This window comes from Drosophila biarmipes, chromosome 2L (genome assembly GCF_025231255.1).
Source record: "Drosophila biarmipes strain raj3 chromosome 2L, RU_DBia_V1.1, whole genome shotgun sequence".
NCBI classification, from domain to species: Eukaryota; Metazoa; Arthropoda; class Insecta; order Diptera; family Drosophilidae; genus Drosophila; species Drosophila biarmipes.
The window spans coordinates 5,662,426-5,684,975 of record NC_066612.1 but is presented as its reverse complement, the minus strand read 5'-3'; the positions used below and the strand labels follow the sequence as shown (position 1 = coordinate 5,684,975).

At 42.3% G+C, this 22,550-nt stretch overlaps 7 protein-coding genes across 8 annotated transcripts; 6 read left to right on the top strand and 1 right to left on the bottom strand.

Annotated features, from left to right (window-relative positions):
• Positions 1–125: 125 nt before the first annotated feature.
• On the bottom strand, positions 126–2,611 carry LOC108034683 (fidgetin-like protein 1). The gene is made up of 7 exons (XM_017109627.3): positions 2,390–2,611; positions 1,891–2,323; positions 1,434–1,576; positions 1,265–1,362; positions 904–1,193; positions 398–817; positions 126–266 (listed from the first exon to the last, which is right to left on the bottom strand). Exons 1-7 carry the CDS (start codon positions 2,515–2,517, stop codon positions 147–149), a joined length of 1,632 nt encoding a protein of 543 aa, XP_016965116.1. The 5' UTR covers positions 2,518–2,611; the 3' UTR covers positions 126–146.
• Positions 2,612–3,606: 995 nt separating this feature from the next.
• Positions 3,607–7,488, top strand: LOC108034352 (facilitated trehalose transporter Tret1). 2 transcript variants are annotated; one of them, XM_017109242.3, is made up of 7 exons: positions 3,607–3,910; positions 3,983–4,145; positions 4,806–5,038; positions 5,262–5,936; positions 6,457–6,660; positions 7,013–7,078; positions 7,140–7,488. In XM_017109242.3, the coding sequence occupies exons 2-7, from the start codon at positions 4,088–4,090 to the stop codon at positions 7,359–7,361; spliced, it is 1,458 nt and encodes a 485-aa protein (XP_016964731.1). In that variant the 5' UTR covers positions 3,607–3,910; positions 3,983–4,087; the 3' UTR covers positions 7,362–7,488. The 2 variants fall into 2 exon arrangements, with proteins under 2 accessions (XP_016964731.1, XP_043950086.1); XM_044094151.2 differs by having other exon boundaries at positions 3,980–4,145.
• Positions 7,489–9,032: 1,544 nt separating this feature from the next.
• Positions 9,033–11,444, top strand: LOC108034361 (facilitated trehalose transporter Tret1). Its single transcript, XM_017109253.2, has 6 exons — positions 9,033–9,192; positions 9,426–9,658; positions 9,718–9,848; positions 9,906–10,267; positions 10,690–11,171; positions 11,237–11,444. Exons 1-6 carry the CDS (start codon positions 9,144–9,146, stop codon positions 11,381–11,383), a joined length of 1,404 nt encoding a protein of 467 aa, XP_016964742.1. The 5' UTR covers positions 9,033–9,143; the 3' UTR covers positions 11,384–11,444.
• Positions 11,445–12,290: 846 nt separating this feature from the next.
• LOC108034372 (facilitated trehalose transporter Tret1) lies at positions 12,291–14,079 on the top strand. Its single transcript, XM_017109260.3, has 6 exons — positions 12,291–12,409; positions 12,466–12,695; positions 12,754–12,884; positions 12,940–13,265; positions 13,324–13,736; positions 13,793–14,079. The coding sequence occupies exons 1-6, from the start codon at positions 12,340–12,342 to the stop codon at positions 13,991–13,993; spliced, it is 1,371 nt and encodes a 456-aa protein (XP_016964749.1). The 5' UTR covers positions 12,291–12,339; the 3' UTR covers positions 13,994–14,079.
• Positions 14,080–15,344: 1,265 nt separating this feature from the next.
• On the top strand, positions 15,345–17,181 carry LOC127010757 (facilitated trehalose transporter Tret1). Its single transcript, XM_050885481.1, has 6 exons — positions 15,345–15,440; positions 15,500–15,729; positions 15,786–15,916; positions 15,975–16,312; positions 16,371–16,783; positions 16,840–17,181. The coding sequence occupies exons 1-6, from the start codon at positions 15,371–15,373 to the stop codon at positions 17,038–17,040; spliced, it is 1,383 nt and encodes a 460-aa protein (XP_050741438.1). The 5' UTR covers positions 15,345–15,370; the 3' UTR covers positions 17,041–17,181.
• Positions 17,182–18,727: 1,546 nt separating this feature from the next.
• Positions 18,728–20,632, top strand: LOC108034384 (facilitated trehalose transporter Tret1). The gene is made up of 6 exons (XM_017109269.3): positions 18,728–18,827; positions 18,883–19,112; positions 19,172–19,302; positions 19,370–19,701; positions 19,763–20,175; positions 20,235–20,632. Exons 1-6 carry the CDS (start codon positions 18,740–18,742, stop codon positions 20,433–20,435), a joined length of 1,395 nt encoding a protein of 464 aa, XP_016964758.3. The 5' UTR covers positions 18,728–18,739; the 3' UTR covers positions 20,436–20,632.
• Positions 20,595–22,477, top strand: LOC108033570 (facilitated trehalose transporter Tret1). The gene is made up of 6 exons (XM_044094153.2): positions 20,595–20,743; positions 20,804–21,033; positions 21,094–21,224; positions 21,346–21,692; positions 21,762–22,174; positions 22,232–22,477. Exons 1-6 carry the CDS (start codon positions 20,665–20,667, stop codon positions 22,430–22,432), a joined length of 1,401 nt encoding a protein of 466 aa, XP_043950088.1. The 5' UTR covers positions 20,595–20,664; the 3' UTR covers positions 22,433–22,477.
• Positions 22,478–22,550: the final 73 nt, after the last annotated feature.

Here is a 22,550-nt window from a genome sequence, read left to right as displayed (position 1 = left end):
TTGATGTGCTGTGAGTTCAACATATATGTATATATTTACTATACTACAATTATTTTATTTCACATCTAAGTGTTAGACTTTATTCAGCGTTCATGCGATACTTCGAAGTATTAATAAAAACCAAGTTACAACATCCATGTCTGTATTTAATGTCGCACGCCGTATACCTCATTCCAGGCCTCGAATTGCTGGCAATCCTCGGCCGAAACGCTTTTCGAAATATCCCTTAAAGCCTGCTTGAAATCCATGATGTTAACGGCGGGCAACTGAAAGAAAACAGGAGGATAATTTATGAGTTTCGCCTAGAATAAATTATTTTTCAGGGTAATTAAAGGCATTTTTCCTAGCAGTCCTAAACCTGTGTAATTTGTAGTCATTCGAGCATAAATAAGCGTACCTGATGCGTTTCAATGACCTCCATTTGATCAGGTGTCAGCAGGCGAAGAGGAGCCATAGAAGCGTAGCGGCACAGCGAGTCCACATCCGCACCGGAATAGCCGTCGGTAAGCTCGGCCAGCTCGTTTATTTCCGTAGCATCCAGGCTGTGCTTAACCTGCCGCAGAATCTTCTCAATGATTTTCTGGCGCGCCTCCTTGGTAGGCAACGGTACGTACAAGCGGCGAACGAATCGCCGCCGCACTGCCTCGTCCAACTCCTGCGGCCGGTTGGTGGCTCCTATTACCAGCAGCCGCACCTCCTCATTACTGGCAGCGCCGTCCAGGTGGATGAGGAACTCGTTCTTCAGCCGCAGAGTGCTCTCGTTCTCGTTCCCCGAACGCTTGGATAGCAGGGAATCGACCTCGTCTATAAAGATTATCTGAAATAAATGGCCAAAGGAGGTAATAATGTTTCAGTGATTTAAGTAGCTACAGGCTAAAAATGGCTTTCCCTGGTTAAACGTACAGCTGGTTGATGAGCAGCGGCCACGGCAAACAATGTTTTAACCAGCTTCTCGGCCTCGCCGACCCACTTGGAGGTCAGAGAGGAAGGATTGATGCTGAAGAACTTGGCTTTGGCTTGGGATGCAATGCTCCTGGCAATGAGCGTTTTCCCAGTGCCAGGTGGGCCGAACAAGAGCACCCCTCTCGGTGGAGACCGCACACCCGTGAACAAATCTGGCCGCCGAAGCGGCATTATAATAGCTTCCAGGAATGTGGACTTCGCGGATTCCAGTCCTGCAATATCTTCCCATGCTGAAAGGGTAACAAACGCAAACGTCTATTATGTCTTTGACGGCTTCGCATTCATGCATAAAATAACTTGCCCACATGTTTGAAATCGTGCATGCTTTCTCCGAGAATTTGCTCCACCATCTTGGGATCCAAATGGGCCAGGTTGGGCGGTAGGTTGGTGCTGCCATTGCTGCATTCGTGGGGATTCGATTTAAATTTAAAATGAATGGCAGTTATAGGAAATAAATGACTTATACTCACGAGCTTGAGGAGTTATCATTACTTCCCAAGGGCGAAACAAACTTCGAGCTAACAGTGCGCTTTCCACCCAGCGTTTTCTTCCTAAAGTTCATCATGTCGCATGGAGATGCAGTCGATTCATTGGCAGAATGCTGCTTGTTTTTCTGAGAATTATATTAATCAGAGTAATATGCAGTGGTTCAGACAGATTTAATTGGCTCTCAATAGCTCCGATTTTCACTTGGAATCATTCGACAGCCAAATATTCAACCATTTCTCAGAGAATCGGTTTAAAATGCAAGTCAAATCGGTTTAAAATGCAAGTCAAACTTGATTCCCAGAAAATTAACTCCAAGTGCAAGTCAAACTCCGGCTTTCAAAAATCCCTGGAGCTTAGTTTAGGGTGCCCTAGCTCAACAGAGATCTCTGTCTGTCTGGTAAGTTACACAGATTGGCATTTCTCTTGAAGATAACCCACCTTCAGTTCGTCCAGAACCAGCTGCTCCCGGGCAGTGCGAAAGCCAAAGCCACTTTGGGATGCATCCTCCGGTGGAATGTGGTGTTCTTTCTTGAAGCTCCTATCCGAATCACTGCCTGGGGCAGAATTTAATGGCACTGGTTGATGGGGCTTAACAAGGGTTTGGGTTTTCGAGGAAGGGGTTTGAAGTGCTCGCAAGGTCATCTCCGCTTTCCCACAACTCTCGTACGCGGTCCTGCATTCAGGATCAAAATACACATTCTGGGGCAGTTCGAACACATAATCCGCTTGTTTTAACTCCGATTTCGTCCTGCGGCTCCTTTTAATTGTTTCCTGGCATCGTTTTAAGCGCTCCACAATTGACTGCTCGGTGCTCTCGTGTCTTTCCAGTTTTTCCTGGTGTTCTTTTGTTGCGGCAAAGAGGGTGGAGTCTCTGCAGGATTTTAATCGTGAGACAAGTATATACTTCGTTAATAATTTTAAATATGTAATAAACTACCTGGTTTGTTGGCATAGCAAAAGCAGTTGTCTTCGCCAGGCATTCTGTTTCTGGGCAATCGAGGCTTCTGCGGACTGGAATGTGGCCTCACAGGCGGCAAATTGTTTGATCCACAGGGGCTCGGTCATTTTGGCTCTAATATAAATTGTTAAAATGCTTGTATTAATTTAAATGTTTTCCTAAAATAAAGTTGAATTCGTGAAGGGCGGCAAAAATCAGCTGCTGCTCGGCCAATTTCCGAGCCATCAGCTTTTGTATGTATCTGCGATCGATTTCTATCGATTATTATATTTAGTTTCTTAGGCCCCGTTTACACGTGTTGTCTAAATATGAAAAAAAGAAGTTACATATTGAAAAATATTTATTTTTAACACTGTGCAACCCGAAATGTTTTCTCCGGAAATGGAAAAACTTTTTGCGTTTTGGGAAAATTACTTTTATTTGTTTTGGGGCATAGTATTTATGTCAGTTGTGGGCCGACCCCATGCCAGTACCCATTGTCCATAAAAAGTTTCCGATGGTAGAACCTTATGAAGCATCCGCTTGACGGATGGGGATGGATTTCTATGGAAAAGGATAATAGGATCAAAATGTAATTAAATCAAGAATTACCTCAACAAGAATAAACTCAATTAGGAAACCTTTGGCAGTGTATAAACCCACAAGTGTAATTAGTTTGGTGTTTGCGTGCTTGATTATTTGATTCATACCATTCATGCATTTGCAATGTTTGGTAATGACAGCGTTCAGTTGGTTATTTTGTAATAACCACAGTGTTCATTGACTGATTTTTATTTATTCCGTTTAATTGGTCGATAAAGCGTGTTAGACTACTAGTAGAAAAATAAGTCGTTGTTGAAGATTTTTAAACTTTGTTTAAGGCAAGGAATAAAACCATTAAACGTTTCGAATATTAATCTTAAATAATAGAGCTTTTTCAGGTTTTCAGGAATATACGATAGGAGATCTTCATCAGAGATTGCCATCTCTAGAGTGTTATAGCGGACAGCTTTGGTGCTGAAGATCTTTTCTTTTGCTATCGATAAGCGAATTATGTTATCGAATTCAAATATATTAAACAAAATGTAATACTTGCTTTACATAGAAATAAATCATTAAAAGTGCCAATAAACTGTTCTGTAATTTGTTTTGTAATTTGCCTTAATGACTCCATAGTTCTTGAGCTTTTGAGTACACTATTTTTCACTCAATTAATCTTCAATTGCTCTTAATTGGTTCGTTTCGATTTGATTAAAAAGCATTTCATTCGCTCGCACTGTGAGGCACCCTTGGGTTTCACCATAAACACAACTAGTAGCCAAGGCAGACGTGCCCGGATCTTATCGCCAAATCGGTCTGTATGCTCACGTTGGGCAAATATATACCTGCATATTGCTCATCGCGGCCATCTCAACTGCCAACTATACGAAAACACGTCCGGACACAGTCTCCAGTCGCTGGTGGCCCCGTGGATTGGAGTTCAAGTGGTGGCGCATACTGGGCCTCTTATCTCGGGACAGGGTAAGATATCGCCGCCGTTCCCATGGCCATAAATACGCCGCAGCATCCACCTAATGACTCTCAGTTTAGCAGTCGGTTCAGCGAATTGCAGCTGCTTACCCCTTGGCTCTTCGTTCTGGGCCACCCCATGCCCAAGGATTTTGGATTTAGGTGCTATTTCCGTAAAAGCCCTTCAGGATGTGCCTGCCGCAACGAGTGGGTGGACCGACCATCCAGAGTATTGCCACGGCATTAGGTAAGCATATTGCTGCATTTTGACTGGAATTAGGACAATGTGTAAGGCCATTAAACGGGAGAATGTGTTATGGCTGATAAACCTATTATGAAATCAACAACTATTTTGTATAGCTTATTTAATGAGTCACCCAAACTATTTTAGGGCAATTATCACCTAAGCGATGTGACATGATTTTAAAATATATCAAAAATGACTTTAAAATACATTTTAGACTAACAAATTACCCAAAATATATTTTTGTAAAATACTGTCTGTCAATTAAAAAATGTGAAATATATTTAAATCAGTTAAATGTATTTGAAATAATTTTTAGACTAGTAAAACTATTAATCACTTTAATAATCAATGCCTTCAGTAAAAAAAGTTTAATAATATTCGATTGCAAAAAATATTTTTGTAAATCTTCATTAAATATATGTATATTTCCAATTATAAAATGAACAATAAGTATTAATTCACTGATAATAAATCATACTTTCTATCAATTAAAATGTAAAATAATATTTTAATCAATAATATATGTTTTATTTATGCACTTCATGATAACATAAATTAAAAATAGCAATAAAAAAAAGTTATAAACAGTTTAAAAAATTCTCTTTTATCATTTAAAATATTAATTTTAATTATAATATTTTCTAATTTATTCCTTCGCAGGCAATATTCTCTGTTTTAACTTTGGTCTGATGTTTGGCATCACCCCGGCGCACATGGACCTTTATGAGTCGGAGGAGAGGACGCCTTTAAACAAGGCCACAGATCCGGCGGGAACTGCCTGGCTGACCGGATACCTCTTCCTCAGTGCCGCCTTCGGAGCTCTGATCTCCGGAGTCCTGGCACTGAAAATTGGCCCCAAGTCCGTGCTGCTCAGCTCTGGACTGCTGCAAATTGTAAGTACTTCTCCTGCAGTTTAATATTCACAAGAATTTATGCTCGTAGTTGATAAAAAATGCAAAAGATAGTCAAGCGTATGCCAAAATCAATACAGATTTTGCAGAAAAGTTGCAGACTTTTGAGGAAAATTTCGGTTCCTAGAAATAAATTGGAAATTCAGTTATTGGAGGTAGAAAATGAGAACACAAAATAGTAAATAATATTTTTATTGAATTCCAGAGTTCCTGGGCCTGCATCCATTTTGGCTACGATATAGTGCACATCTACGCCTCCCGTCTGTTTGCGGGCGTGGCATCTGGGGCCGCCTTCGTGGTCCTGCCGATTTTCATCAATGAGATTGCCGAGTCCAGGGAAAAGGCCGCCCGGCTAACGTTCACCATCGAGCTGTGGCGAACGCTGGGCATTCTGATCGGATTTGTCCTGGGCTTCTACTTGCCCTACGACCTGGTCAACATAGTCGGCTGTGCGGTGTCCTTTGTGTTCACCATGACGTTCCCCTTCGTCCAGGAGAGTCCGCACTATTTTCTGCGAAAGAACAATGGTGCCTGCTTGGAGAAGTCCCTGAGGTGGTACCGGGGCATCCGGGACATCGACGACCGCGAGAAGCCGGAGTATCTGAGTGAGTTGGCCGAGTTCCAGGCCGAGCTGAGGAGCAAGGACAAGAACGTGGGCTCCACGCCCATGTCCCACGGATACATCATCCGGCTGACTTTCGTCAGCTTTCTGCTCACCGTCTGTGCGAAGCTGAGCGGTGTCTTCGTGGAGCTGAACTACGCCGCCGATTTCCTTGGACGCACTGGCTACTCCACGGAAACCAACTACGTGATCCTGGCCAGCGCACAGTGCTTCGGAGCGATCCTCGCGCGCCTCGTTGGTCCGCGCCTGCCGCGAAAGGTCAGTGATTTAACCATCAAGTCCAAAGAGAATATTTCTTAAATTGAAAATTTAAAATCATAATATCTAACATCAACTCTAAAGTTCTAAAATAATAGTAATATATTTCCCTTAAATATTAAAGAGGAAACTATATCTAATAATTGTTAGTGGAAGGCTGAGGGCAACCATTAAATCTTTTTATACTTGAGTTTAATATTTTTCCCATCAATTTAACAACTTCTTTAAAAGCAATTTGAAATGACATTTTTAAATAAAATTAAACAATTTTTTTATTTTTATATATGAAAGAATGAAGGGTTGTACTTTTTATAATACCCATACAATTTATTTCAAAGGGTTTATTTGATATATATTTTCAAGACTATGTATTCTTACATGTTTTTGCACAAAAGCATGAGCATGATAGCTGCCGTTTTCTGCGCAGACCTACAAGATTTAATCTTCTTATCCATTTTCCACAAGAAATTAAAAGTAGTTAACGCCATGTATTTTTGAACTATTAATTATCATCCTGCAGCTCCTACTCTGCTTTTCATCGCTTTTTGCTGCGGCGGCAGTCATCGCATTGGCATTGTTCAAGGGATACGGAGACTTGTGGCTTCTGGGCAACTGGGCGAATCGGTACTTACCCATCATCCTGCTGGCCATCCAACTGGCCTTTGTCAGCTTCGGTCTTTATCCCCTGGCTGCTGTCGTGAGCAGCGAGGTCTTGCCCACCAAGGTGAGTGGATTTTTGCATTACGATATTAACTTTTTGTAGCCTGATTGGCTTTGTTTGATTCGCACAGCTTAAAGCTAAAAGTTTAAAGTGCCTAAATAAAAAATATAATGTTTATGTTATCGATTTAAAGTCAAAGAAATCTCAGATGCACAAAGCAGTTATTTATTGCCATGAATGTTTTATATAAACTTCATGACAGTTGAGAAGGCAAAACGAAAAGCAAAGGAACCGGAATGGGTTAAAACCCTGGAGGAAATATTTGAACTGAATATTAAATTAAGGCAATTACCTCAGCATGCATCAGCATATAAGTAGATATCCTTTGCATTCATTGGCCTGTAATCCTTTCCAGCTCCATGATTTGCTGTACTCGCTGGCATCTGCTGTTTCCTGGCTGCTGCTCTTCGGCATGATTGAGGTGGGTGTAATTAAAAAAAAAACTCTTGCACAGTGGGTTAAGCAAAGGAATTCTCTTGCAGGCCTTCAATGCAGTCAAGGCCACAGTTGCCCCTGGCTTGGTCCTGTACCTGTGGGTCTTTGCCGGCGCCTCCATATTCGTGGGCCTGATTTCGCTGCCAATTCTGCCGGAGACCCGCAACCGTCGTGCCTCGGCGGTGCAACGCGAGCTGGGCTACGTGGACGACGGCGGAGTGGCCAAGGGATCGGCGGCGACCAATGGCCACATTTCCACCCACATCTGAGATGCTCGAGTGCCAACTCCAGTTAGCTTTACTTACGAAATTATAACGAATTTAGTCTTAATTTGCCCTAGAGCGCTTAGAAGAGTACGAAATAAAATACAGATGGATTTAACAGTTTATAAACTTATTTAAATATTATAATAATACATGGAAACATTGTATTGTAATGTGCAGTTAGGGATATTTTAGGGATGCTTAAGCACCAACTCGTCTTAACTTTATCCAGGAATTTCGTCTTCATTTGTCCCAGAGAGGTAAGAAAAGAATGAAATACCAAAAATTTTTCTTTAATTTAAAAAATATATAATTCATTTTAAAATAGTAATATAATAAGAAATGTACTATATTTAAAGAATATAACGCCATATTGTTAGACTGTCCACATATAGTTCACCCCAAATAAATCTCAAAAGTATGCAATGCAATATCCACAGGTAAACTAGTTGACCACTGATTACTCATCCGGCTGGCAACCGCAAGATCCGGAGTGGAACCCAATAGAGCAACATGTCGCGCACGTCACTCAAAGTGAATGCTCAGCCTTATCTGCCCGAATCTTGTTATTTGGCTACGGTTCTTATCTGGTTTACGGTCTGCAAAGAACCTTTCCTCATAAACTTTACCCCAAGTGGGAATAACTTGTGATAAAACTTACGGTTAGTGGTTTTTCAGTTGCGATAATGTACAGAAGTCTGGAATGATATTTTACCAGCCATGAGGTACACGTGCTAACTTCTCCAAAGGCATCTCAGATCTGCAGACAGGAAATGGCTATCATTTGGGATGAACGCCTACCTCACGTTACCACTTAAGGTTGTTTACTTTTTATACAATCTAATCGGTTAAATTTTAATTCGGTTAATGGGAAGACTTGGAAACTAGGTACTATACCATAGTAATCGAAAATGAAAAGGCAGTAATCAATCAAAATCACTGCTACTTTTGAGGGCCAAATACATTTGATAGTAGTCAACTATAAAATGTATTATAATTTAACCTTAAGATTAATTTGTTGTAGTGCAGATACTTCATTGTTTCCACTCGGAAATCACTGGAACTGAAGCCACGAAATGCAACTCATTTCATGCGGCTTTAGGCACTGGAACACGCATCATTTTCGCCTGGCATAAAATCACATTTAACTAAGTGGCGTTACCGTCTAATCCTAATTTACGCCTTTACTGCTGAGATGGCCCGGAGGGATTGCCAAAAATGTTAGATGGGCGCCTAAAGTTTGCGCTCAGTATCTCGACTGGGCAAATATTTGCGCGATTAAGGCGCTCGTTTAATTTACAGCATTCCTCTCTTTTCGGTAGGAAAGTGGCAGTAGTAAATACGGCCGTTGTACAGAGCGGGGTCTCACCTCATCGAAGGCATATCAAATCAGGAAAAAGCAAACAAAAAGCCGTAAAAAGAATTGTGTACTATTGTAATCGGCCGAGGGTTAGCAACAACAAATTTGCTTTAACACCACGGGCCATAATTAACTATTTTTCTGTGACAGTGGATTCGCCTCTGCTCTCATTTCGCCAGAGCATAATGGAGCAGTGATAACGGCCTATAATCTACGCCACTCGCGTTCTGCTCCCAGCTCAACTAAGCTCGTTTACGATCTAATGCAATATATAAATATTATCATCCAGCCACTGGTTTCGCTTAGTTGGGCGCGAACACTTACGGGTTTTTGACGGCCGGGTCCGGAGGAAAACCTATCTGGAACGCAGGACTCGTCGGGCTATGAGTTCCGGAGACACATTATTTTAGTAAAAAAGTTTCGACAAAATGAGTTCCGCTGGTGGTGATAAACACCAGTACTTAGCTGCCATAAGTGGTTGGTAAAATGTTTAGAAAAACTATACAAAATGTCTTAAAATGTTTTCCACGTTTTTGGTGCACTAACGAAAAATTATGTCCATTAATCTATTTACTAAAAGATATCTTAGTCGGATATCTAAAATTCGGAACTGTGCTTATCAAAAGCGTTTACTGTAGTGTAGTTACCTCTAATGGAAATGCAATTAAGCCTTTATCTAATTAAAATTATTTGCCCACTTTCCCCCTCAGTTAACATCATTTCCATATCGTATGGCGCGTTTTGCGGTTGGCCATCATCCAGTTTTCTGGAGTTGTCATCAGAGAACAGTCCCCTGGATACGGGTCCCCTGAGCCCCAAGGATCAGGGATGGGTGGCCTCCAACATTTGTTTGGGTGGCCTCTTCGGAACCTTTTTCTTCACCTGGCTGTCGGACAAAATTGGTCGTAAGTGGAGCCTCATGTGGATGGCTTTGCCGAATTTGGTACTTATACATTTAACTATTCAAAGAGCACATGGAACTGAAAAATTTTTTAATTACAGCTCGGCTGGGTTATAATACCCTTTGCCCGAAACCCAATGCACCTGATAGTCGCCAGATTTATTGGCGGCGCCGCTGGCGGAGGATGTTTTACGGTGATCCCTATATATATCTCTGAACTCGCATCCGACCAGTAAGTTCTGCCGAAAAGATAAATTAATGGAAATATGAATGGAGTCATATCTTTCAGCATTCGTGGTATTTTGGGCGTCTTTCTGGTGCTGACGTGCAATTTTGGAATCGTCCTGGCCTTCGTGCTTGGCTACTACTTCAACTATGCCCAAGTGTCCTGGATTGTGTCCACATTATCCTTCCTGTTTGTGGGCTGCTTCTGGTTCATGCCCGAGACACCGCAGCACCTGGCCAAGATAAACAAGATTGATGAGGCAGAGCACTCTCTGCGGTATTATCGCAATATAAAGTCGAATCCGGCCAAGGAGCTGAGTGAGGAGCTGCAGCTGGAGCTGCAGAAGCTGAAGACCACTGAGAAACCCGGGGGAGATGCCGAGGATGAGGATAATCAAGCCAGCGGTGTCACCTGGGCTGACTTTGGTGAGATATTTAGACAAGAAAAGGGTGTAAGGGGTGTCTTAAGGGGTGCCTTAAGGGCTGTCTTGAGTATTGGTAGAGGGGGTTTAAATTACAAAGCAATAAAAGATAGGAGAAGGGGTCTTACATTATAATATCCTAAATATCTGAAGGTTTTAACAAGCAAAACTGAACTTCTTTATTTTCAAAGTAGCTAAAGGAAACACGCTGCGTATACTTAATTTTTAAATGATAGGGATATTTGTGAATAATACTTAAAAATAGGTAATGGTATTCACATATATTATAAGAGAATGAATACAAATATTTTGGCAATGGCAATTTAGCATTTAAGATTATATAAACGTTGCGTATGGGTAATATCTTTGTAGAAACTTTTCTTACATCTTTTTATAACCACATTTATGATGTATTTTCTCATCTAGCTGAGGGCAAGACTCGCAAGGCCTTCCTGATTGGATTGGGACTAATATGCTTCAATCAACTGTGCGGCTGCTTTGCCATGCTGAACTACACGGCTGTGATATTCGAGCAGTCGGGATCCAGCTTACCACCCACGGTGGCTGCCATCGTGGTGGGTCTCATCCAACTGGTGGGCACATATGCCTCCACCGTTTTGGTGGAGCGATTGGGAAGGAAGATATTGCTCCTGGTCTCGGCAGTTGGAATTGGATTTGGCCAAGTTGCCATGGGCACCTATAGCTACCTGCAGGTCTCCGGAACCGATGTGTCCTCCTTTAGTTGGGTACCCATTACCGGGTTCTCATTCATGATGCTCCTGGCAGCCGTTGGCTTGTTATCCCTGCCCTTCCTGGTCGTTTCGGAGATTATGCCGCAGAAGATAAGGAGCACTGCGATAATGATTCTCATGTCGGTGCTCTGGTTGATTTCCACCTGCACCATCAAGGTAAGATATTTAAAAACACATTATATATTTTTAAAAAATTAACACACTTTAATATTCTTAAACAGATGATGCCCGTGCTCACTGAAAAACTGGGAATGCACGGGACCGTCTTCATGTTTGCCAACTTATCCTTCTTAGCGGCTGTTTTCATTGCCATTTTCTTGCCCGAAACCAAGGGCAGGACAGTCGAAGCCATCCTGGCCAGCCTTTAGTATTAATAGTATAATTGTAAATGAACTGTTATTGTTTTGAATAAAATCTCAAAAAGAAGTACTCTTTCTGTTTGTACAAGGTAATTAAACCTTGATCGTGGGGGAAGCACAGTTGTCATGATTGATGAATGGATAATACTACAATCGTCTGTCTATCCGAACACTTTGAACTTACACAGTTGTCGCTATACAAAAAATGGTTTCAACAAGCAAAAATCTGTGATAAGATAAGACCAGTTGCGATAAGGACCAACTATCTAGGAAAGGTTTGTTATATGTGGCTTAAAACCTGGCTAAATTTACCTAAATCTATTATATTCTTAATGTATTCTTCTTAATTTATATTTTAAATATATATTTATATAAAATATGGTTGAACTTTTGGACCAGAACTTTTTTAGTCAAATTATCTATTATTAATCTATTTGCTCTTAATGCACTGCAATAAATCAGATTTCTTCTGAGTGTATGAAATGCTTAACTGTGGGAACTATTTAGTGTTCTTAATTAAGCTAAAATAATTATTCATGTTTAAAAATAACCACAACTATCTAAAGCTTAAAGTTTGGTGTACAAACTAAGTATCTCAAAATGGCAAAATGTTGCATACTTCTAGGATAAGCCCAACAATTTCCTGAATTATTTTCAAGATCATATTTATCTCTTTTTCTCCCTAAAATCTCACTAGAATGTGGAGCATGTCTTTTCCACATTACCTTTAACAAACAGCTGTTGTGAAATTAGCTACACAATCCTCCTTGTCTTAGTTTACAGAGTTTGCCATGTCGAGATTAATCTTTATGGGCAAACAGACAGCAAACAAAATCCGATAGTCCGTATAATAAAGTTTACAGTTTCCTTATACGACCTTGCTACATTTATTTTCCTGATTCCCACAGTAAGAGAGCTCTGCATTTACCTGGCGACACTCTGAGGTGGCTGATACCCGCGGAAAAATGGTCAGCATATTCAAGAACTCCCTGCTGCAGGCTCACACGAGATACCAACTTTTGGCCACTCTAATTGGTGAGTCGAATGTGGTGCCAATTAAATTGCACTTTAAGTGCGGTTTCGTTATGCAGTAAATATCATAACCTTCGGCCATGGACTGGGAGTGGGTTGGCTGTCACCCACACTGACCAAAATCCAGACGCCCGATTCGCCGCTGGGCTTTGAGGTTAACATAGATGAAATATCCTGGATGGGTTCCATGTTGGGGCTGGGCAGTTTGGCCGGAAATCTGGTTGTGGCCTTCCTGCTGGAGAGGGCTGGCAGGAAATTCTGCATTTATCTGCTGGCAGTACCCTATGCAGTGAGTCGGTTGTATAATAAAAGGTATTGCCTATAAGATCCAACGCCTTTTCATTCAGTGCCTCTGGATTTTCATATACAGTGCCTCCAATATATACTTCCTATATGCTGCTCGATTTTTGTGTGGTTTCACTGGTGGTGCAGCCTATGTGGTGGTGCCCATTTTCATCAGTGAAGTGGCAGACACCAGGTGCGTTTTTTGTATGCCAGCAATTAAAAATGTAATTAAGATTCGTTTTCACCAGCATTCGAGGTGCCCTGACTTCCATGGTAATGTTGTCGGTGGATTTTGGCGTACTGGCTGGCTTTGTTCTCAGCACCTATCTGTCCTATCACGTGGTGCCCTTTTTGGGCCTCATAGTGCCGGTGGCCTACTTTACTGCCAGTTTAATGCTACCCGAAACAGCTCCATATCTTCTTAAGAGAAGCCAACTGGGAGCGGCTGAGAAGTCCTTCAAATATTACAAAAACGAGAGGGCAGGCAGTAGCAAAGCTGACTTTGATGATCTGCGCACTAGTATTCTGGCTCAGCAGACCAACAGCCCCTCTGGTTGGAGCTACAAGGATTTGGGTAAGAGTATTTCCTATACATAATATACCGAAACTCCTTTGAAAGTATCTTTTTTTAGTTACCAAGCCCGCCCTAAAAGCCTTTGCTGCAGCTACCGTCCTCTGCACTGGCTTCCAGTTCAGTGGCATCTTCAGTTTCATCAACTATTCATCGGACATATTCGCCAGGTCAGGATCCGTCCTGGATCCCAACACATGCACAATCATTATAGGCTTAGTGCAAATCATTGGGGTCTACACTTCCACCATTTTTGTGGACATTGTGGGCCGACGACTGCTGATGTTGATCTCAAGCTTGGGTGTGGGAATCGGATGTATTGCCTTCGGCTGCTTTACTCACTTTGCACAGTCCCATGATCTCGGTGACTTCAATTGGCTGCCCTTGGTGCTGATGGTTTTCATCCTGTACCTGGCCAACGTGGGCCTCGTAGGACTCTTCTTTCTGGTTATCGTTGAGGTCTATCCAGCCAAGGTGAGGTACAAGTTTTATTAATACTTAAGTGGAAAACTAACCCTGGTATTTTGCAGATACGTTCCTTCGGCACTTCGGTGTCCATTATTTGGATGAGCCTCATGGTGTTCTGCACTCTGAAGTTGTTCCCCCTGATGCTGCACTTTTGGGGCGTCTCCTGGACGATGTGGTTCTCAGCTACATCCAGTCTGCTTACCTTCGTCTACTTTCTCTTTTTCTTGCCCGAAACTAAGGGGAAATCGATGGTGGATGATTAAACTCTTAGTTATAAGCTTGCCAGAACATCGTTGCATTTTATTTCAACTAATTAAATAAAAATAAGCCAGTTTCTAATTCGTAGAATATAAAATCAAAAGTGTTTGATTAAAGGAGTAGGAATTTAATATAAGATGATCCTAATCTTTGGGTGGGAAACCTTGTACACATTTTGTGTTGAAAAGTATGCTACATAAAGGAGACTTGTAGGAAAAGATACAAAGATACTCGAGTACTACTAGCTTTTTTAAACATTTAAAAAAATGCATAAGTTCTTAACACGGAAATATTTAATAAACTTTATTCAGTGTACTGTTTGCTTCTCTTAATTATAAGCTTGCTAGAACATCGTTCAAAATATAAAATTAAAAGCTTTTGATTAAAGGAATAGGAATTACATATAAGATGTTCCTATTTTTGGGTGGGAAACCTTATGCAAGATTTGTGTTGAAAAATATGCTACAGAAAGGATACTTGTAGGAAAATATACAAAGATACTCGAGTACTACTAGCTTTTTTAAACATTTAAAAACATGCAAAAACATTAGAAGAGGTCTAACTCATGACCTCATGACACTAACATGTTGAACGAAACTCCACTCCTTTTCTAATAGGTTTTTTTATTTGATCCAAAAATAAAATTATTCCTGAATTCTATAACCTTTACCAGCAATTATAAGGAATTTAAAGTTATATTAAAATGACAAGTATTATAATTTTGAGGTCTTTGGAGTCCCTCACATCAATTTGCCAGATTCACTCTTGCGATTTAATAAGTTTTGTACCTCCCAAGGAATATACCCCTTCAACCGAACTACACCTTGTAAACCAGCCATCCTTTATGCAAAACTTCAGCAAAGAAAAGTTTGCGGAAGCCGTGTCCGGATATCCTTCGCACGTTTTATTTTTCAAACCACTGCAAACTTCATTCTGCCACCTGTTATCCACACTTTTCTTGCCAGAAGATTCGTGCCCCGCACCTTATCTACTAGATTGCCGGTTGAGTCTGGACCAACATCGTAAACGTAACAGCTTAAGACCAGGCGAGACGGACAGGCCCCTTTTTCTGTGGTCTCATCGTCTTGTGGTAGCAATAAACTGTTTGCCTTGTGAAATTTGGGCTGCCCAAAAACAATCTCGGGGTCGCCTAATCTGTTTGTAAAGCTCCGGCACTTATCTTTACAAAGTAATTTGTGACGTTGTGATGGGCACGCTGATTTGGAACAGAACGCACAGATACACCGAATGATCTCTAGTATTGCGGATATAAAGTTTATTAGGCGATTTGGCGAGCTTTTTGCTTTGCTGGGTGTTAAAAACTACGAGCTGGCGCATTTGCGGCCAAACTGTGGACTGCGACTGACATTCAGAAGGCAAAAATGGTTGCCATTTTCGAGAACTCCTTGCTGCAGCACAAAACACGTTACCAGCTCTTGGCCACGGTTATTGGTGAGTTGCCAGCGTTCTAGCCAATGCTTTTTTGGACTGATAATGTTACCTTTATGCAGTGAACATCATTACCTTTGGCCATGGCGTGGGAGTGGGCTGGCTCTCGCCCACTCTGACCAAAATCCAATCGGTCGATACACCTCTAGGGTTTGAAGTCAATCTGACAGAGGTATCCTGGCTGGGCTCCATGCTGGGACTGGGCAGTGTGTGCGGTAACTTAACCATAGCCCTGCTAATTGAGAGGGCTGGCAGGAAGTTCTGCCTCTACTTGATAGCAGTACCCTATGCGGTGGGTTCCCACTTGATTTGTCGCAAATTAGACACCCTATAGACACCCTCTTTCAGTGCATTTGGATCTTGATATACTGCGCCTCCAATGTGTACTTCCTGTATGCAGCGCGCTTTTTTTGCGGCTTTACTGGGGGCGCTGGCTACGTGGTGGTGCCCATTTTCATCAGCGAGGTGGCCGACAGCAGGTGAGTTCCTCTGCCTGTTTAGAAAATAACAATCACAAAAATACTCACAAACTTACAGCATTCGGGGGGCCCTCACTTCGATGGTGATGCTATCTGTCGATTTGGGTATACTGGCTGGCTATATACTCAGCACTTATCTGGACTATCATGTCGTACCCCTTCTGGCCATTATCTTGCCCGCTGCCTACTTTATGGCCAATTTAATGCTGCCCGAAACGGCACCGTATCTCTTGAAGAGGAGCCAACTCTCTGCAGCCGAGAAGTCATTTAGATACTATAAAAATCAGCGGGATGCAATCAGCGAACGCACCTCAAAGGTCGACTTTGAGGAGCTTCGAACAGCCGTGCTGGCACAGCAGAACAGGAATGCCACGCCCCTGAGCTACAAGGACCTCAGTAAGGAGGGATTATAAGCTTAAGCACATATAACCCTAATATACTTTATATATTGCAGTGACCAAGCCCGCTCTCAAGGGATTCGGGGCCTCCATTGTCCTCTGTTTGGGCTACCAGTTCAGCGGCGTCTTCAGCTTCATCAACTACATGTCCGACATATTCAAGGCCTCGGGCTCTATTGTGGATGTCAACACGGGCACCATTATCATAGGAGTTGTTCAGATCGTTGGGGTCTACACCTCCACCATCCTGGTGGACATTGTGGGCCGTCGGGTTCTGATGTTGATCTCCACAATGGGAGTGGGAGTTGGGTGTATTGCCTTCGGTTGCTTTACGTACTTTGCCCAAATCTACGATCTCAGCAACTTCAACTGGCTGCCCCTGGTGCTGATGATCATCATCTGTTACGTGGCCAACATTGGACTAATCGGAATCTTCTTCCTGGTGCTAGTGGAACTGTTCCCAGTCAAGGTATATATTTTAATTCACCAAATGTTTCCAAATGATATTGAATTTTTGTTCTGCAGATTCGCTCCCTGGCCACATCGCTTTCTGTGATTTTCCTGAGTTTGGTGCTCTTTGGCACCTTGAAACTCTTTCCCCTGATGCTGCACTACTGGGGCATATCCATAACCATGTGGTTCTCCGCCGCCTCGGGGCTACTCACCTTCCTTTACTTCTGGCTGTTCTTGCAGGAAACCAAGGGAAAGTCCATGATTGAAGACTAATAGGCTTGCTTTTCTGAGGTATCAACTAGCTTTCCTTTTCATTGCTTCGAAGAACTAACTAGAAATCCTACTAAATAAAAAAAAAAATATAAAAAAAATAACTGAAGACAATTAAAGAAATATACAAGTAGAAATATACAACCTCAGACTTTATATTGGTTTGCAGAGTGGGTGGAACTAACAAAGGTACCTTTAAGGCAGCATTATTTATTGTAAAAAACAAAATTAAACAAAAATCATTTAAAACAATAAAATAAATAAATAAGTAGGAAAATCTTCCATAGGTATTACTTAACTCCGCATTTCGCGCGAACTAAACTAATGAAAAATACATCTTTAAAGTTAACCTATCATTTTAAAAGGATTAATTAGATGCTTTTTTCATATGACTACTGAAAACATAGATAAAATAAAAGTTAAATAAGGCACTTCAAAAATTACTTGGTACACTTAATAGTATTGTTTTTGACTAAATCTTTAAATTATTATTATTTTATTTAACAATTATATTAATAATTTAATACTTAATTTGCGTTTGTTCTTTACAAAAAAAATTAATGACAAATTTATTCCATTAAATCGCAGTGTACACAATGTAAATGCTGCTAGGCGTAATTGCAGTTTATTTGTTTTGAGATCCAGATGTATAGTTGTACTGACGAATTAATGAGGATTGTGGGGAAAATAACCGCTCAAGTTTTATACTTCTTTTTATAGATTAAATATATTTATTAAATTTCTTGAAATTAAAATTCTTAAATAAGTTACATATCTATTTTCCTAAACTGAATTATTTTTTCAAAAGCAGGAATACTCAAAAAAAAATGTAAACACTCCAGGGGGTTTTTGGGTTATCTGACTTAGATACCTGCTGCAACCAGTTTAGTGCCAGTTTCAGTGAGTCCTCCTATTTATCGACCATCTTTGCGGCCTCTTACACAACCCTGAGCCTGACCATGTGCACCATGGTCATAGGATCCGTACAAATAGTGCGCCCCTATGTGACCACCTTGTTGTGCGACAAGTATGGTCGCAGACTCCTCATGTTGGTGTCCTCTTTGGGATCCTCCGTTTGCCTGGCTGCCTTCAGTTGCTTCACCTACTTCGCCCAGGACTACGATCTATCTGCTGTGGGTCGGCTGCCCCTGGTGATCCTGTCCTGCTTAATATGCCTCGTCAAGATTGGCCTGGTGGGCTGCGTCTTCGTGCTTCTCCTGGAACTATTTTCAGCTAAGGTGGGTTACTGAAAATTAATCCTATATTTCGAATTTTTAAATTATCAGTTATATTACAGATCCTCCCCGTTTGTGTGTCCATATTTACAATAATCCTAAGAAGCATGGTCTATCTATCTATTTAGCCAAAATGTAAAGGTCAATATGAACCCGGTGGCCTGGCAAGTCACCGTGAAAAGAAAACAATCACTTTGGTTTTCTCCGTCGAGACGTCACTTAAAAATTTGAGAATTTTGAAATCCAATGCGTTGTGTTATGAAAAAACACATATGAAAATAAAAAACGAAAATATAAACAATATCTCTTGCGGCTTTGATTAGAAAGTCTTTTCAAGTGTACTCCCAGATGATAGGCGCCATAAAAGACTTTGGCTTATCGGTCTTAGATAAACCGGTTGCGAAATATTTAAGGGGAAGTTCATAGCGTAGATGAAACTGATTCAGTCTGGAGAAAGCATCACGACGATGAAGTTGCGCCTAGCCTCGGTCTTCGACAATCCCAACTGCCTGCTGGGCAGGAGGAACCGCAATCAGTTCCTGGTAACCCTACTGGGTAAGGATTACCATGTGGTAAAAGATTGCTCCCTATAGAGTTTTCTATTTCCCAGTGAACATAGCCACATTCTCGCATGGACTGGGCGTGGGCTGGATGTCGCCTGTGATGAGGGATCTGCAGACCGAAGATTCGCCCCTGAATTTCCCCGTTCTCGTGGACCAGGTTTCCTGGATAGGGTCCGTCGTGGGCATTGGCAGTGTCATCGGCAATCTTTTAGCGGGATTTCTGCAAGATCGTATTGGTCGCAAGCTACTCTTACTCTTTATTGCATTTCCCTACACGGTAAGACGAGTCGGCATCTTTGTGCGAAACTATTTCATCACTCTGCTATTATCATATAGGTGTTTTGGTTCCTGGTCTACTTCGTTCAGAGTGTGGAGTTCCTTTACATTGGTCGTCTGATGGCCGGCATTACTGGTGGCGCCTGTTACGTCGTTCTTCCGACCTTCATCAGCGAGATAGCTGATTCCAAGTGAGTCTGATTAGTGGAGCGTGTAGGCTGAGACACTGATTAACTACCTAATCGTATATCTTGGCAGTGTTCGCGGTCGCCTCGGGTCCATTATCTTACTATCGGTGAACACGGGTGTTCTGGCGGGGTATATTGTGTCCACAAGTGTGGATTATTTCACATCACCCCCGTTCATAATCGCCCTGCCCGTTTGCTACTTCATCTGTACTTTCCTGTTTCCGGAGACCCCGCACCATCTGATTCGCAAGGGCAAGTGCGAGGCGGCCAAAAGATCGTTTATGTTCTACAAGAACATCACAAAGGATGACATCAAGGCCGAGAGTGAGTTCGAGGAACTAAAGTATCTGGTCACCAAAGAGCAGCATGAGAAGGGAAAGTCATTTGACTACAAGGATTTCAGTGAGTAGATAGGGACAGTGGTTAGAAAGTGTATTTAAAAGACAACCCTATCTATTTTCAGTTACAAAACCTGCTTTCAAGTCCTATGCTTCTGCGGGTGTGCTGCTGATGTGCAATCAATTCAGTGCCAGTTTCTGCATAACCACTTATCTATCCGATGTCTTTGCGGCCTCACACACCACTCTGAACCTGAGCATGTGCACCATTATCATCGGAGCTCTCCAGATCGTGGGGAACTATGTGGCCACCCTGCTGTGCGATAAGTACGGAAGGAGGATCCTCATGCTGACCTCCACTTCGGGGGCTTCTTTTTGCCTTCTGTCCTTTGGAAGCTTCACCTACTTTGCCGCTAGGACTGATCTCTCCGTGGTGGGGTGGTTGCCCCTCGTGATCCTATCCTTCTTTGTATTGTTCTGCAACATCGGCATGGTGGGATGCCTCTTTGTGGTGCTCGTAGAGCTCTTTCCAGCTAAGGTGGATTCTAAATCTTTTCCCAGAAATTCGTATCTATATCTATTATATATATCTTACAGATACGATCTGTGGCCGTCTCCACCTTTGTGGTCCTCCTGAGCAGCACCGTCTTCCTCACCCTGAAAATCTTCCCCCTTTGCATGGCCGTTTGGGGCATTTCGATTACCTTGTGGTGCTGTAGTGTCATTACGTTTGGCGGTTTCCTCTACTTTTTCTTCTTTCTGGAGGAGACCAACGGCAAATCGCTACTGGAGGCTTAGTTTGTTTACGGAATGAGATAATGGTTTATCAGATTTTGTCGGATCAGGGCAATTAGCCTAAGCCGGGTAGTTATCTTTACGGCCAGAGGATTCAAGTCGGTTACTAAAGCAGACTCCTCAGTGGAAAGCCCTTTCAGTGATCTGAGATATCTGGCCAATGGAAGACTGAATAAAGATCGAGGTGTTGTTCTTGTCTACTTGAGTATAGGTTTACTTTATAGGGCACAAAATGCTGATGCAATTGTTTCAAAGGCCCAATTGCCTGCTTAATCGCAGGAATCGATACCAGCTGCTGACAACACTGCTAAGTAAGTTATAATGTTATCCTCTTTTTGTTTATTAAACCCCTTTCTAATGATATTGTGCAGTTAATGTCATATCCATATCCCATGGCATTGGCATTGGCTGGCTATCTCCCACGCTGAGGAAACTGCAGTCCGACTCGCCCGTAGGCTTTGAGGTCAGTTCCGAGTTCGAGATATCATGGGTGGGCTCCATGTTGGGAATGGGTTCGGTGACGGGCAATATTCTAATAGGTTCCCTCCTCGGACGCCTGGGCAGCAAGAGGTGCCTGCTTTTCATTGCCATTCCCCACTCGGTAATTTGTCATCAATATTGAACAATGGGGTTTGTATTCATATGCCATTTCCCCTTTTAGTGCCTGTGGATCCTGGTCTACTTCGCCCGGAGTGTGGAGTACCTGTATGTGGGAAGACTCCTAGCTGGCATCTGTGGCGGTGGCATGTACATTGTCCATCCCATTTTCCTCAGTGAAATAGCAGATGCCAAGTAAGTGGATAATTTATGGCTTGTCGCAAGAGGATTATCACAAGATAAGACCGAGCTCTAACGTCACGAAAAGAAATAACTCTTAGTCATATGTTTGTAAACTGGTGTGTTTCGCCAACAGTATCCGAGGAACCTTCTCCGCCATGGTGATGTTATCGGTCAATGTGGGCATACTAGTGGGCTATATAATGGGCACCCACATGTCGTACTACTCGATCCCCTGGATAGTGCTGATACTGCCCCTGTGCTACCTCATTTCCGTGCTGCTGTTCATAAAGGAGTCACCCATGCATCTGATAAGAATTGGAAAGTACTCGGCGGCCGAAAGATCATTTAGATACTACAAGAACATCAAAGACTCTGATAATATACACGATCAGAATAGAGCTATGGAGGAGTTCGAGATCATGAAAATTGCCTTGACGAAAGGAGATCCTTTGCAGGACGCCATTACCTTTAAGGACTTTTGTGAGTTTACTGACCTCTGTGGAAGATATAAGAGTTATGTTTCTTTGTAATGGTTATTATTGATGGTAGGCTCACGACCCGCTCTCAGGGCCTATGGTCCCGCCCTGGTTCTGTTACTAGCCAATCAGTTCAGCGGGCTCTTCACCATGGTCAACTACATGTCGGAGATTTTCGCCAGATCGGGCAGCACTATGGATCCCAATACCTGCACCATCATCATAGGAGCCGTCCAAATCCTGGGCACTTATGTGACCACCTTGCTGTGTGACATTTGTGGGCGCAAGCTCCTCATGTTGGTCTCCACGGCGGGCGTGGCCATTAGCCTGACAGCCTTTGGTTTCTTCACCAAATACGCCGAAAGCAATGATGTGAGTGAATATAGTTGGCTGCCCCTGCTGCTCATGTCGATGGACATTTTCCTGGGCAACATTGGACTGGTGGGCTGCTTCTTTGTCAGCCTTGTGGAAATGTTTCCCGTGAAGGTATGGCTCCTATTGCAAGTAACCAATTTCAGTTATAATACACTCGATATTTCACAGATACGTGCCAAGGCAGCCTCAATGGCAATTGTAGTCTGCAGCAGCTTTGTCTTCGTCATGCTGAATATTTTCCCAATTTGCATGAAACAGTGGGGTATCTCGGCCACTATGTGGTCGTGTGCGGGTGTCACGGCATTTTGCTTTGCTTACTTTTCATATTTCCTCAAGGAAACGAAGGGCAAATCCATGCTGGATGACTAAACACAAGTGTGAGGAGGAGATTTCAATAAAGCGAACCAGATGAAATGAACAAATGTCTTGTTAATTATAATTGGAAAGTCATCTATCTATCATCCATGAAACCATCTTAATTGGTTAC